Source organism: Acinonyx jubatus, chromosome E1 (genome assembly GCF_027475565.1).
Source record: "Acinonyx jubatus isolate Ajub_Pintada_27869175 chromosome E1, VMU_Ajub_asm_v1.0, whole genome shotgun sequence".
Lineage (NCBI taxonomy): Eukaryota > Metazoa > Chordata > Mammalia > Carnivora > Felidae > Acinonyx > Acinonyx jubatus.
Window position 1 is genome coordinate 17,926,644 of NC_069397.1, and position 16,323 is coordinate 17,942,966.

The 16,323-nt window shown below is 39.2% G+C and overlaps 1 protein-coding gene across 1 annotated transcript in view; it reads right to left on the reverse strand.

The window, feature by feature from the left end:
- Positions 1-361: 361 nt before the first annotated feature.
- The window catches only part of NLK (nemo like kinase), a 162,646-nt gene continuing 146,684 nt past the window's right edge, over positions 362-16,323 (reverse strand). Inside the window, exons 8-11 of the mRNA XM_027034481.2 lie at positions 12,081-12,167; positions 5,236-5,434; positions 4,224-4,317; positions 362-2,175 (exon numbers count right to left, since the gene is read on the reverse strand). Of these exons, the coding sequence (XP_026890282.1) occupies positions 2,121-2,175; positions 4,224-4,317; positions 5,236-5,434; positions 12,081-12,167 (435 nt within the window). The 3' untranslated portion in view covers positions 362-2,120. The remainder of the gene's footprint in view (positions 2,176-4,223; positions 4,318-5,235; positions 5,435-12,080; positions 12,168-16,323) is intronic.

Sequence of the window (16,323 nt, forward strand, 5' to 3'; positions counted from 1 at the left end):
AATGTATTGGATTCTCACGTATTGAAATTTGATCTCACATTGAAAATGGGGTTCTTTGTGCAACAAAACAAAACAAAAAAACAAAAGAAAGAAAACCACTGGGTTAGACTCTAAGGTCTGAAAAAGACTTTCAAACGATATGTATTTGACTCACAATGTCTTTAATATTAGTTAATTAAGTTTTTGATATGTTCTTGGCAATGTAACGTTTCTGGGAAGATTTTTAAAAACCACAACTAATTTCCTCAAAGATCAAAACAGAACTATAAATAGCCAATGTCTTCAAACTACAAAATCAGGATAAAAGCTGTACTGAAGAGAAAACAAAGGAAAGGAATCAAAATAAAAAAGATGACACATCTTTTTCAAATGTCACATTTAATGTTTTCACCACTGTACTTCAAATCTACATTGTACAAAGTGACCAGTAAGTGTGCCACGGTAATTGACCAACCTCTGAGATTGTACCTTTCACACCAGTGTCTTCTTGGGCTCTTTTGATACTAAACACGTTTCTCATTCAAGTGAATTGAAATGCTTCAGTTGGGTTGATTCTCAGGAGCCTCATAAAAAAAAAACAAAGATATTGCACCATCTTTGTTTAGTAATTCAATGTTTGTTTCTTTCACAGCAAATAATTACTTCATTGAAGTTAAAACTTCCAAACATAACTTATTAATAGTCTTCAAATTCAGCTCAGATCACTCAAGATGAAAATACTCTGCTAAATACAGATAACTTACAATAACTTTAACAGTTAATTGTCCATAACACACACCAAGGTTTTTTCCTAGACCAATTTTAAGACGATCCATTAGTATTCCTTGTACAGGTGAAAAACGATCTTCAATTTTCTTGTCTTTTTATTTTTAATATAAAAGTTGGAAGGGACATTCAAGTTTCAAGTCTCCACATTGAACTTAAAAAAAAAAAAATAGTCATCATCAGCATGTGGAGGTAAACAAGCCAAGTTGTATAACTCCAGGAGGTAGAGGCCTTCAATTTGTATTCATATATACATATGCACAGAAGAATTCAGTGTTCCAACAGAAAAAAGAATTTGTCAAAAAGTAATAAGTTATTTACTACTGTGACATTTCAAGACTCCCACAGCTTTGCCTAAGGACACAAACACATTTGACATAATTCCCTATGTGCCTTTTTTTGTGGCTTTAAAATTTTTAAAAATTTGTTTTTGTCTTTATTTATTTTTTTTTTAACTGTCCAGTGCAGGAAAAGTCTCACAAAATTTCACAGACCTAAAATGTGCAAGCTAGTTCTCTCTCTATACAGCAATGTTGGGATTCTTTTGAAATTAGCCCAGAAATGAATTATTTACACACATGAAAGATGCATGCTTGGGGGTTCTTTTATGTAAGAAAGAGCAGAAAAACTTCTAATAAAAATAGATTAAATATATATATATATATTTATACTGGGTAAGGAAAACAGAAGTTTAGTCTCTCCTAGTCACAAACTCATTCTCTCTACCCACAACATTGGATTTTAGACAGCACACATCACCGTCACGGCTCTAATGAGAAGCTAATTATAGGGCTTGATCATTAGGTGGCATGCCCCACCCCCCACCCCTCCCCCAGGTGCAGCCACGATCAGCTCATGTGGCTCCATGATTGGTCGCAGGCAAGGTTTCTAGATTCTTTCATTTTAGAAAACCCCAAATTTTCAGGAATGGCTCAAATATCAAAATGGACGACTGTCCTTTGTGTGTGTGTGTGTGTGTGTGTGTGTGTGTGTGTGTGAACAATCTCACTTCATTTAAAAAAAGAAAAACAAAACAAAACAAAAACACAAAACCCCAAATCCCAAATTTGGTTCAATTCTCTTTTGTTCTGAGGTGAGCCATAACAGCTGCACTAAATTCATAAAACATGTGCAACTCTGGGTAAAATATTTTTCTTCTAAAAGCACAACCACTTTACAAGATTAAAAGTCTAGTAACATTTCTAAATATTATTCATATCATACAAGTAGTGGTTGTTAATTTAAAACTTCATTAGTAAAATTACAGTACAAGCATGATTAACCTCCAGAATTGCAAATCCCAGACTCCAGTGGAAAGCTACATTACATCTTCAGTAGTACATTATCTTCCACCGTCACTCCCACACCAGAGGAGATGGGGGCATCTCGGATGGCTGGGCAACAGTGGAACTGGAAGAAAATGGAGACACGGTGAAACCAGCTGTGACACCACAAAGGGCAAGAGGGTGAGTCAGTGCTGCGTGTTTCCCTCTCTGCCTTTAAAAAAATCGTAAAGTCCATTTCTGGATTTTTGTTTGTTTAACTTCTCACTGTTCATTCAAGAATCTGCATCTATAAGTGAGGCAACTGTGATGGGCCTGAAAACGATAGGTCACTGACTCGTGGGCCGCCGAGCAAACCCTCTCACCTTTCCTCTTCTGGAAGGGAAGAGGCTACCCGCCTCACTGGCTACTGTGACAAATGCATGAGATAATGTATGCAAAGTGGTTTCACTGCGCCTAGTTCATAATATGAAGCAAGTGGTAGGTACTGTAAATAATAATGTCTATAATCAACCAGGAAAATAACCTTAAAGGATGCAGAATTATCTACTGAAAAGTAGCCTCTCAAAATACAGTGACATTAAGTGGGGATCTATTTTGAATGAGTCTTTAAGCACTCTTTTATCAAGTATTAATTCAGTAGTAATGGATAATCACTTAGCATTTGTTATCCACAGATGGGTTTTTTCAGTTATTTGACATATCTGTCTAATTTGGCTAACTGGATTATAAACTTGTGGGTGTGTTAAGCACTGTGCTTCCTGGGGCCCGGGATAATGAATAACTGGCACCTGAAAGGTACTGAAACACGTGATTGGCTGGGTCACTGACTCTTAGGGGGAAATAATAAAACAAAGTAATTTTAAACCACAGAGAAAAGTAAAAAGCAGCCTAATTCTTTCTCTCCATAGACAAATACATGGAAGAATGAAAGTCACCCTTATTTAAAAATTTTAAATGAAAATTCTTGACTTTGATTCAACAAATTCAATCAAGTTCAACACCATGTCAAGGCCAGTTAAAAGAAAGCACAGGGAAGTGGGAGCAAGGAGGGGCAAAAAGGCAGGTGGGGTAGAAAGGAGGAGTGTGGCTTCTCAGATCCAAATCTGTCCTTCTCTGCCCTGCTTTGTGACACCGTAGCCAGACCCTGCTCACATTACTGTTTGACGCCTGGCTTGTGCTGGGAGGGCGCTGCAAGGCCACAGCATCAGGGGCTCTCCTTCCTGGTTCTGGTGGGTTGTTTTTTGTTTTTTTTTGACATGGAAGGCTCAGTTTTGTTCTACCCAAACTTTCTGGCAAGTTTCTCTGCAACCCAACAGGCCTCTCTGATGGACTAGTTCTGCCCACTCCTTTTGCAAAGTTTTCTCACCACCCTCATGCTGTGTGTGTTCCTATGGCAGCCATATCCTCTCCAAAGAAGTCCAAATCTTATTAGCCTTGGGTGGAGGGGCCTCCTCCAAATTCTTAATTTCTTCCTTGTTCACTCTTCCCTCAGTCTAGAGGGAGTACCTGCTTTTTGCATCTGCTACTTTGGGAAACTCCAGGATCTTCTTATGCACCATCTTTTCCTAGGTAATGCTTCTCGCTATTAAATCTTCCCTGTTCCCATTACTGGGTGTGGTTTCTTTCTCCTGACTGGACCTTAACTGATGCAAGGAGTGAGGGGGAAAAGAGATGGAGAAGGAAAGGACACACAGACAGACAAAGAGAATGAGGCTTGTTGGATTCTGAAGTGGCTATAAAGTTCTTTAAACAAAACTCTACACAGGACACACCGGCACTATACCTATAAAGTAATCTTGCTTCCAGTTATTATTAAGGTGGTGGGGACGGTGGCAGGAGCCAAGATGGCCACGTCTAACTTGAGGGCAGCGGCCACCACACTGCCACTGCAGGAGGATCCCTAGCTACCCGTGCGCGTGATCAGGCAGTACAGTGGTCATCTGGGAACAAAACTGCTAAAGCGCCACCCAATGCAACCACTGTGAATTGGTGTCCGTGTAAAAATGAATGCTGTCATTTTTTAATTTGCTTTTGACTAAAGCCAAACCTCGTAAAAGAAAACCTTCTTTTTATCTATATTATCCAATCTAAATAAAAACAGAAATATGCTGAACAACCAAATCACAATGGCACCCTTTTAATAACAAGAAAGAATTACATACACATAGTTACCTAATAAAGCTCTTAAAAGCAGCAGACTGCGGGTTGATGCAGAGAGGCACTCTGTTTCCTTTCTGCTGTTCCAAAATGAACTGGTGAATAATTTCTGTGGAGAAAGCAAACATCATACAATCCATGCCGACCTGCAGGCCTGGGAGCAGTGGACTCTCAGCTAACTGGCCAGCATCTGAACAGCATATCCTACTGGTTTCATTAGATCAAACACACATATCACGTATCGGGCAGAATCCAATGGAACTGTCCCGAAACCAAAATGACAGTGGCTGCTAAACACAGGCAACCCCCTTCTCTGCCAAGTGGCATTATATGGGTTGGAAACCCCATCAGTGGGAGGAGTAAAATGGTCTGTAAATTTGAGAGTGATGCCACTTGGGTTGGCATTATGAGTGAATCTTCTCAATTGCTGGTAATTATTGCCTTTTTGAAAGTCACTTAAAAAACCCCTCAATTGGTGTTTAGGTACATAGTTTTGGGCTGTTTACTTTGAGGACCACTCCTTTCTAGAATGTCCTAAAATGTCTAAAATCATTCAGAATTTTGGATGTCATTAACCTCCAGCGTGGACCACCCCAATAAGAGATCGTGTCAGGGAACTTTAGGAGTAGACTATCAGAAATTCCCCTCTCTTGTGATCATTCAAGGAATGATTCCCTCAGTAGATGTTTATCCTTTTCAAAGTCTGCATGTTTTATGAAAAAGTCCAGTATGTTTCAGTCAATGAAACCACACTGAGTGAATCCATATTAACTACTTTGAGTCACACTCACTAGGTAAGTCATCTTGGGAAGCTCCTCTGCCTGACCTTCCACTCGTACTACTAAATCGGTGTTTTCACACCACACAGAGCCTTCTTAGCATATACGCCCTGGCCAAGCAGCTATAGGCGAGGTTGTAAAATAAACACATGGAGGAACTTTGGTCACCATCCAGACTCAGCTTTTCATGGCTACATAATGAAAGACGTTATTATCTTACCTGGCCGAGGGCCAAGAAAGATACTCACCTTTAACCTGTCGAACAGAACTGAGGTTCTTCTCAAAAGTGTCATCAAATTTGGGATTGGTGACAGGCTCAAAGTCACTGGTATAAACTCTTCCAGTAGAGGTGGAAAAGCAACATTTACACATACACGTGTGATATCGTAGTCGCCCTTCATCTAAGTAGGGGTGGGCTAAGGCATCCTTAGCGGATATTCTTTTGGACTGAAATCAAATTTAGAGACCAGCACATCAACGCTACAGATAAACATGACTGTCCACACAGGATCTTTCGTAAGACACAGTAACTGCTTTTCACAGCCCATCCTTAATTTACGGCACATCTTGCGTAAAAAGGGGTGACTGAATTTAGAGGCGGGTAGTATAGTGTTAGAGGGAGTATGTCACTTAGGACAACCGACCACCACACACCACCATAAAGCACTTAGAAGTGACTCTGCTAAGATCCTGAAGAGTTCCCACCTTGAAATGGATATATGCATGGCCAAACATGGCAAATACCATGACATTTAAACATGCAATGCTTTGGAGGGGTAAGTTTACATTTTAAATAACAGTTACATTTCTAAATACGTTTCAGCATTCGGTAGAGATGTGATCATGGTGGCAATTTTACAAAGCTGCTTGAAACTTTTATCCTCTCTGAATACCAACTGAGGGCCAAAGCCTATGTGGAAGCTGCTGGCGTTAGGCAGCAGATAATGGTCCGAATGCCACGTTTTGACGGCCGGCTCTGTCTGTATATCAGTGGCCTGTGGTTTTCTAGCACCTCAGACCAGAATACTTAATATAGTAGTTAAAGGTTTATACAAACCATAAATTTGTTTCTCTATTAAAAAAAAAATCACTCCTCCTTTCAGCTTAGTAGACATGCAAGTACATTTTCAAGTATTTAAGGATGGACTCCGTACAGAGTACAACAAAAATGGACCGTGTGCCCTGCTTCCAATATAATCAAGCACTTCACACAACACAATTAAAAATGAAGAAAGCCATTTTGCACTCAAATGAACCAAGAATAACTGGATCATTCTTTGCTGCTTCTGGTCCCCCAAATAACAAAACGTTAAGTATTTCCCATAAACCTGGATTTCCTAAAAACACTTTGATCACTGATTTTTTGCTATGCTGACGTTAAAAGGCATGCCATGACTTTTCAGGATATGAGAATCACAAAAGAAAGCTGTTTACCCACCACGAACAGACAAATGTAAACCTGATAACCTTAGTTTTATTCCTTTCACTACCTGTCTTATGTTGTATTTGGTGATCCAGCCCTTCTGAAGCCTGACTTGTTGGTACATCTTAGCAAGTAAGCTTTTTCTTTTTTTCTAAATGGTCCACTTATTCCTGGAGGTTCCACTGGGATAAAGGTCTATTGCCAGAACCAAAAGAAACAAGCTTGCTGAGAGTTCACTTTGCCCAGGACTGGGCCTCTTGGAGTCCTCAGTGTCTCTGCCTGGTCTCATGTGCGGACTGAGCTCCCTGGCTTTTGCACACTATAGCTGCTTCTTGGGCAAGTCTATTTCCTTTCCTTTTCTCCTTCCTTCCTAATGTTTATTTATTTTGGGGAGACAGACAGAGTGGGGGAGAAGCAGAGAGAGAGGGAGACACGGAATCCGAAGCAGGCTCCAGGCTGTCAGCACAGAGCCCAATGTGGGGCTTGAACCCACGAAGCGTGCGATCATGACCTGAGCTGAAGTCAGATGCTCAACCGACTGAGCCACCCAGGCGCCCCTACATCTATTTCTTTTTCTGATTGTGCATGGCCAATTGTGAACACATTGGTGGCAACAGTGATTGAATCTGGGTTTTAATTTTATCATCTGACCATTAAGTCATTTCTGTCAGGTGGCAGATGTCAGAAATTTGGTCCCTGTCAGCTGCCACCAGCAGCTGGAATCTGGTTTTCCTGTATTGTTTTTTTAGTCTGTGGATTCTGCTATTTCCTAAAACTTCAGAATGCAGGGTTGAAAAGATTTTGGTGTCATCCCAACTACTGATAGCGTGCTTTATGTTTGTATGTTCTGTGTGCACCAACATGGCATCCTCTAAAGTGTCTTACCTAAGAGAAGTCTTTGAACAAAAAGTAAATCAAATTCCTAGCATGCAATGATCAACTTTTGTTTTTCTAAACAAATTAATGTCTCTTTAGAACTTCTGAAACAAGGCTAAAGAAAGGAGACTCATTATGTAAAGGGTATGAACACTGAAAAGAAAAACTGCCCTACTCAATTGAGAAAGAGATCACAAAATGACTCAGATTTTCAATATGTTCTTTGGAAGGACCTAATGGTACTTAATCATGTCCTGTATATTCTTAATTACATACCATACATATGTTGTTTAACTGACCAACATTTATAATAGATGTGGATGCTTGTTGCTACCCTAAATTTTGTTGCTTTATCAAAACTGCCTCTTTTAGTTTTAAAGAGATAAGATTTTTCTTTTTTTTAGATTAAAACATTTTTTAATGTTTTATTTATTTTTGGAGAGGGAGAGGGAGAGGGAGGGAAAGGGAAAGGGAAAGGGAGAGGGAGAGGGAGAGGGAGGGAGAGAGAGAGAGAGAGAGAGAATGAGTGGGGGAAGGCAGAGAAAGAGAGAGGGAGACACAGGATCTGAAACAGGCTCCAGGCTCTGAGTACAGAGCCCGACGCGGGGCTCGAACTCATGAACAGGGAGATCATGACCTGAGCCGAAGTCGGATGCTTAACTGACTTTAAGCATCTGACTGATTGAACCACCCAGGCACCCCAGTAAGATTTTCCATTTTACAAACATAAAATATTTCTAAGTGAACATATTGATGTACTTTGTATACTTCTGAGGGGAGTTAATGTATCATGTTAGGAGATCTCTTAAAAAGCAAATGGGGCAAACTCCTATTCCAGCTGGGTTTCAGAAACAATATCAACACATTAAAAACCTATACAAAGAAATGGAAAGATTTCTAAAACATTATTCTTCTTTATGTATTAAATATGTTAGCTCTTTGAAATGTTTTCTTGCTAGAGTTGTAACTCAAAGATTAAATAAAGCTTTAACTATGAATTAAAAGAATACTTTTTAAGTTACTAGGTTATACAGTAAGAAGCAAAATATTTCTCTTAAATAACTTAAAAGTTTTAATATTTGGTGTGTAATTGTGGAAGATAAATTATGTGATATTCCTATTCAAGCTGACTCTGCACAAATCAGTCTGAGTTAATAGTTATAACATTTTTAAAACATCTGTTTTCTTCCTGATTTTACTGCCATGTACAAATAATGCTACCACAACAGTCTACAAGTTTTGGGTTTGTTTTCTCACAAAAAGCCTAATCATTTTGAATTTGATTTTTTTCTACTGATAAACTAATATCACTTTGTCTGAGATTACAGAATAGCAAAATTATGTATTCAACTACATTAGATGAATGAGAACAGGTAAAATGTTTATCTCCCTCTCTCTGCCCCTTCCCCGCTCATGCTCTGTCTCTCTGTGTCTCTCAAAAATGAATAAACATTAAAATTTTTTTTTAATAATAAAAAATAAAAAAAAGAAATTGGTTTTTAGAATGCTACAAATCATAAGGACTTAATGTGTCATTAAATTTTAATCTGACTCTTAGTTAACATTAAGACCTTAGTAATAATTAATTTGAGTTAATAACCAGTCCTTGGATACCTAGACAACATAATTTTAATATACAAAGGCTCTTCATTAATACATTATAGAGGAACAATCAATGGATAGTTAAAAAAGATGTGCAAATACCTTTAGGTTGAAGTACATACGTATTTTTTTAAAGCGTATAAGAATATTTGATGATAGGAAATGTTTGCAAGATAATAGATGTGTGTTTGTCAAGAGAAAAAAGTGACTAATTTTGTCTAAATTCCTAACAATTATTGTTGTGCTTTAAAAATACTGTTTGTAGGGCCGCCTGGGCAGCACAGTCAGTTGAGCGTCTGACTTCAGCTCAGGCCATGGTCTCACAATTCGTGGTTTGGAGCCCCATGTTGGGCTCTGTGCTGACAGTTCAAAGCCTGGAACCTGGTTTGGATGCTGTTTCTCCCTCTCCCTGCCCATCCCCTACTCACTTTCTGTGTCTCTCTCTCAAAAATAAACACTAAAAAGTTAAAAAGAATATTGTTTATAACTATTTATTGCATTTAGATAAATTAAGGTCTCTGGAGGTTTGTTTAATGCCTTCACTATTTGAGTTAATAGTTAATCACATCTTTATAAACTGATTATTACACCCCATCCTTTCCAATACTGTTGATACTATAATAATAAAAGAACCAGAGGCCTTTAACCTCATTCACTGGTGGTTTCCGCTTTCTCCTTATATTTGCGTAAAGGCTTGTACTACAAGCTGAAGAATTAAGTTTTCCATGAGAAACATCACAAGAACCTCAGTAAAGGACTGTTATCAGGTACTCCTGACTACTGAATTCAGGATATAAACTCATGGACATAGCTGATATCATCACCACAGACTAAACCATGTAACTGAGCCAGGATTTCCAGGAATGTTTCAGTCCAGGAGCAGACGTGTGGCAAGACAGCTTAACTGAAGATCAACCAAGTAATTAATTAATTATCTCAGACTAACTGGACTAAATAAACTGATTTAACTATGGTTAATGTTCTATTTTTAATGGATATTTTTTAAAAACCTCATTTCTTTTTTTTTTTTAAGGAGTGCGACTGGGGGAGGGTCAGAGAGAGAGAGGGAGACACAGAATCTGAAGCAGGCTCCAGGTTCCGAGCTGTCAACTCAGAGTCCTGTGCAGGGCTCGAACCCACGAACCACGGGATCGTGACCTGAGCTGAAGTCAGATGCTCAAACGACTGAGCCACCCAGGCGCCCCTAACGCATCATTTCTTCTTACTGTATTGCTAACCCTCAACTTAACAGGCTAAAATCAGAACAAAACACTCTTTAAAAATGGTATCTATTTCCAACTGAACCCTCAGAACTGGAAACAGAAGAATCCTTAATATCTGTCATAAACTAATAAAGCATCAGGCCAATTTAAAAATAATTCTGTAAAAACGTAACAACATATATTGGTTGGCCTTGTTCTATCAGGCAATGATAAAAGTGGGTAAATATTATGCAGAGTGACTTAATGGAATTCTTTTTTTTCAAGTTTATTTATTTTGAGAGGGAGGGAGGGAGAGAGAGAGTGAGAGTGAGAGAGAGAGAGAGAGAGAGAGAGAGAGAGAGAGAGAGAGAGAGAATCACTGTGCTCTCAGTGCAGAGACTAATGCAGGGCTTGATCTCTCAAACTGAGATCATGACCTGAGCCAAGATCAAGAGTTGGACACTTAACTGACTGAACCACGCTGGTGCCCCTGGAATTCTTTCTTTTTAAATGACCATGTACTTATTTACACAGGTCCATTAAGAATCTATCCTCTTTTTAACCCGATAAATCTTACCTCCTTCTTATAGATAAATCTAATGTGTAACTTATGACCACACTAAAAGTTTTATTTTAATTAGGTGTGACAACCCAACTCTTAAGGAAAAAGGACTACATTCCACATGTAGAACTATCTAAAAGGCCTCCCAGGAAAACATGCTGGGTGTCCACTTGACAGCTTGGGAAATTCTAGCCTTAGGGTTGTAAAGATTATGAGCTCCTGGCAGGTCAGGATCATTAATAAACATGGGATCTCTGAGAAAGAGGACACCTTACAGCTATAAGTATTGTAAGTAAAACCTGGTACTGGTGAATTACACGGTTCTTGGTTCCTGTTCTAAATAGAATAAAGAGAGTAACTTATTTCTGACACATGAAAGTAAAATTTAAGCTCAGGGCCTTTATAAAACACCTCAGAGGCAGGTGTTTTGAAGCCTGAAGTTCATGTGGTTCTAGTTTTGTTAACCACAAAAGATATATAAAAAAATACGTAAAAGGTCTTTATGGATTAATCAACATCACCTGTTGCATACATAGTTTAGCTATGTAGATAAACTTGCCAAATAAAACAAAAAAATCAAACTAATGACACTAAATCACTACCTCACTGAGCAAGTTATGTGGTTCAAAGTGTCCTTCATGGTGGGAACTTGTCCACAAGGAGGGAGTGTGGGAACGAGAAGCATCACTTTGTCTTTCTTCCCTTATCACGAAGCACCTCACATGCCAAAGTTAACAAACAAATGGAAACCAAAAAATAAACACCAAATGAACAAAAAATTCAGTCTGTATGCTGAGAAGTAGCTGTTTTCTCATTATGAACAGGCCAATGTAAACTTAATAAATGGCAGTTTCGTGTTTTCTTCCCTCTTTTAAATACTGTATTCGGTGTCACTGTATTCAGTGACTTTCTTGTACTCTTGGCAAGTAAGATGTTTTTTTCTAAATGCTTTCATTTTTGAGTATTCTTTGGCAATAGTTTTTGGCACAGACATGAATAATAAATATTCTTTGGGTAAATAAATAAATGAAGACCTGAACTTTGTCTTCGAAGAGTCGAGTCTGGAAATGGCATTTGATAAAGCCACCATCTCAACAACCAAAAGAGTAAGCATAAGCAGTTCCTTCTGGGCAGAGTTTTTCAAATCATGTTAAAATTATTCTCTCCTGATTTACCTTGATGTCAAACTCCTTTTTAAAATACTGAGAAAATTAGGATGATAACAGGTCCCTTTCTTCACCCAGATGTTTATGTATTAATAATCCAACTTCTCTGTGATGAGTGAGCATGATGATACACATGAGACCGGGGATTGAAGTTTCTCTTTGAAAAGTCGTTCTTTACATTGCTCATCCATTTACAGTCAGGATGTTTTTCTTAGAACATTTTTAATTCATTAAAAAATATATAAATATAAACACTACTTACTGGATCAAAGACCAACATCCTGCAAAGGAGATGAACAGCTTCATGTGTAGCCTGGCTAGACAGGGTATAAAGTACAGGAAGAGATGGCTGTAAAAAAAAAAATAAAGAGTTGAAATATGTGAGTCTCTGTATGTCGTAGATATGGAATACAGCCAACTTATTAAGAGGTCAGTACCCAGCTCAAAAGATGTGTGCACACAAGTCTACATTCAAAGGGAATGGGTATTCCCCTCGCTAAGCAGTCTTCAGAAACAACTGTCACTGACTTCCAGTAGCATATTTTACATTGCATGATTACCCATTGTAGGTCAGAACACAAAGGAGCCTACGAAAACTGAAAGCTAACTCTGTGCATATGGTGCTCCTGCTAGCCTTACTGTAAATACTCTGCAAAGTAGGGAAGACTAAACATGCCTAGAAGTGGGAGACAACAAATAGGTAAAACCTTAGACACATGCAAAGTTAAGCATGTAAACTGTGCAAAGGAAGCATGTAAACTAGGTCTTACATGTCTGCCTACTTCCAACAAAGCCACGTAGGAAAATCCAATAAGAACAGCAGCAAGACATCTTAGAATAATCAGGAGATAATTATTCACCTCACAGAAGTTTTCTGCAGGATCAAGGACTAACAGAGAGAAGATAAGATGAGGGTTCTAATTTACTAATTAGATAAATCAACATGTCTGAATCCCAGGATCCTTAAGCGCAGAATGAGGTTGGACAAATGATGTGAAGCTAACTTTAGCTCTAAAGTTGTATGAAACCCGATAGGATTACAACAGATAAAAAGCATTATGTGAGTAGAACCCATTTATCACCGGCACTCAAATATTTGTAGATCAGCTTATTATTCTTTGTTGCATTTACATGTTTGCAGATAGAGAAGTATTTCTCGTTAAAAACAGGTAAGTCTGTGGTAGCCCTGAAATCAGTTGTATTAGTCAAGATAAGGGGTGGAGTGTGGAGAGTGTGTTTAATTTACAACTTAATTTACATATTTTCCCTAGGAATTTTTTCATTGTGCAAAAGTAAATAATTTGATGTTTTTGAAAGATTCTGATTCTTTGACTGCAAATAGCTGGTATTTTTCAGTGGCTTATGCAGGTTGGCAGCCGAATTCCAGCCAATTCTCACTGACCAAAATATCTCACCATAAGAAATTCTCTCCTTGCCACTTTTTTTTTTTTAAATTTTTAAGATTTTGTTTTTAAGTAATCTCTACACGCAGAGTGGGGCTCGAACCTACAACCCCGAGATCAAGAGCTGCATGCCCCACTGCCCGAGCCAGCCAGGCAGCCCTCCTAGAGAATCCAGCCCTCATCCTATTTTTGAGCTGGAGGTATGTTCCAGCTTAGGGAATGAAATACGGGAATGAGTAGTAGAACAGGTGGGTTCTAATTCTGCCTTCACTAGGAGTCAGGTAAGTCACTAGAACCTTGGCTTTCTCATCTATTAAACTGGACCAGCACAGACCAGCCTACCAACCCAAAGCATTGCTAATCATCTGCCACCCACTGAATGCCAGGCCCTGGGCTAAGTGCTGGGGCAACAGAGATAAGCATCAGGTCTCAGACGGGCAAGAAAAACATATGAACAAACAGTTCTAGAGGCCACTGAACGGAGAACAAATTACAAGGCAAAATTTGTTAAGACTTGAGAACAACTGGATACAAGATGAGGAGCTTGTGAAAATCAAATGAGTGGATGTGAAGGCGACCTGAAAATTTACACCTTCCCCCATCTCGTTTTTCTTTACAGAATTGCACCCAACAAATACACTAAAAATAAAGCTAAATTTCACTTCAGCCTGGAACAGTCATATTAATATGTCTCCTCCTTTTCTGTGTTCAAATGCATGTTAAGAAGGGGTACAGAGGGGCGCCTGGGTGGCGCAGTCGGTTAAGCGTCCGACTTCAGTCAGGTCACGATCTCGCGGTCCGTGAGTTCGAGCCCCGCGTCAGGCTCTGGGCTGATGGCTCGGAGCCTGGAGCCTGTTTCTGATTCTGTGTCTCCCTCTCTCTCTGCCCCTCCCCCGTTCATGCTCTGTCTCTCTCTGTCCCAAAATAAATAAAAAACGTTGAAAAAAAAATTAAAAAAAAATAAAAAAAAAGAAGGGGTATAGAGATAAAGAAGTCAGTTCAGTTATGCCAACACCTCTCCACAAAGACAACCACTGATAATTTAGTTCCTAGCACTGGCTCCGCAGGAAAGATGCAATACTAGACATACTGAATGTCTAATTCCATTTTCTTCCCCTCTAATTCACCGGCCATTGTGGTTGAAACCAGCTGGGCCAAGGGTAACAGAACTAGACAAGAAGTTTATATTTCTCATCAAGTGCAACAGAACCTATCTGAATAAAAGAAAAAACAGAATGCGTAGAAATACGCCCTAAATATTTCATTTGGGAAAAAGGTTTTGCTAATTCCCCCAACATTCACACACATTACTCTTTCCCCTTTAAAACATACCAGTCCATTTTCTGTTTGTTCTGCAAGTTTATAAGCCACTTAGCAATGTAGGAGTGAGTGGGTGCCAGTGCTGAATCACGGGGACAAGAAGCGTTGTAAAGAGTGCTCTATTAATGACTATGATTGTCAGTGAAATGAAGCAAGAATGAGCTTCTGGACCTGGGTAAGGGGCCCTAAATGATGTATGTCGCAGTCATCATAAGCCAAGTGCAGAGTGCTGATCCCCACAATAGAGTTGGCTAGGCTGGCTCAGCTGTGTGAGTCCTGTCGTGCAAGTTTTTAGCTGGCAGCAAAGAAGCTGTGACCATCAGTCAGCAACGTTAATTAAGTATGTACAACGGGCAGTGCACTATACAGTAAGCACTCTGGGCTTATAGAAAAGAAATCCCAACTTGAAAAAGAAGTTTGAATTGAATGAACTTCTAACATGATCTATTAAATGTAAGATATGGGTACCTGTCAGCAGACAGGGCTATTTTCACTTTTGTGAAAATATCACATGTATTACTGACACAATTAGTTGGGAACAATCTGAGGAAAAAGGAAATTCTAAACCTTGTAAGAGATGAACAGAAGGACTAAAGACTGATAACAGACTTTTCAATCCTACCAGTAGGTCAGTGCCTTAAGTATCAACTTTAAAAAATACTTGGGCCATGGCAGCTAAGACTGCATTCATCCAAGATTTTGAGCTGTAGAGGAGAAAACAATAACTAAAAAATACTGAACAGTGTTTTTGTCTGCCCAGCAGACAAAACAGCATTCCTTGACCTTTGGGGAACCACTCCCTTTTCACTCGTGAATCAAATGGCTGAGCTTGACTTCAATCTCTCAACTCGAAGGATGGGCACCTGACCCAGGTCTGGTCATTCAAATGATATATTCGACTGAACGCCACGACAGGCTCTGGGATAGATACATGTTCTAAAATAGGGATGGGACAGGCAACAGACTGGCTAATCCAACCATACCCCCCCAGCCCTCTTCTCTTTACCTACCTTTATTAGAGGAGATAGAAAATACTCAATTTTTTTTTTTTTTTTTTTTTTTTTAGCTTGTCTGGCATCTGGGAAGTTACATATTACATAGTTCCAGACAATGACATGTAAGCAGAAATTCACTAGGCAGGCTTCTGGGAAAATTTTCTTTCCTGATAAAGGGGACACATACTACTAGCGTTCCCTCTTTCCTCCATTTTCTTGTTTTCAATGTGAATAGGATTTCTGGACAAGCTACAGCCATTTTGTGACCAAGATAAGCAAGAGGGTGTGAAATTGATGTTCTAAAGATGGAAGAGCAGCAAGAAAGAAAAAAACTAGGTCCTTGATGACATAAGCGAGCTGCCAGACCAGCTCCAGACTGCTTACCTTTGGACCTCTTGATATGAGGAAAAAAATGAACCCCTATTTCTTTAAACCACTGTAAGCAAGATTTTTTTTTCTTTTAATTTTTTTTTAACATTTATTTATTTTTGAGACAGAGAGAGACAGAGCATGAACAGGGGAGGGGCAGAGAGAGAGGGAGACACAGAATCTGAAGCAGGCTCCAGGCTCTGAGCTGTCAGCACAGAGCCCGACGCAGGGCTCGAACTCACGGACCGTGAGATCATGACCTGAGCCGAAGTCGGACGTTTAACCGACCGAGCCACCCAGGCGCCCCTGTAAGCAAGATTTTCTATTGCTTATAATCAAACATATTCATAAGTGAATCAGTGACCTTCCAAATATTTTTTTCTAGATCTAACCGGGAAAGCTCTTTCCTGAAGGATTG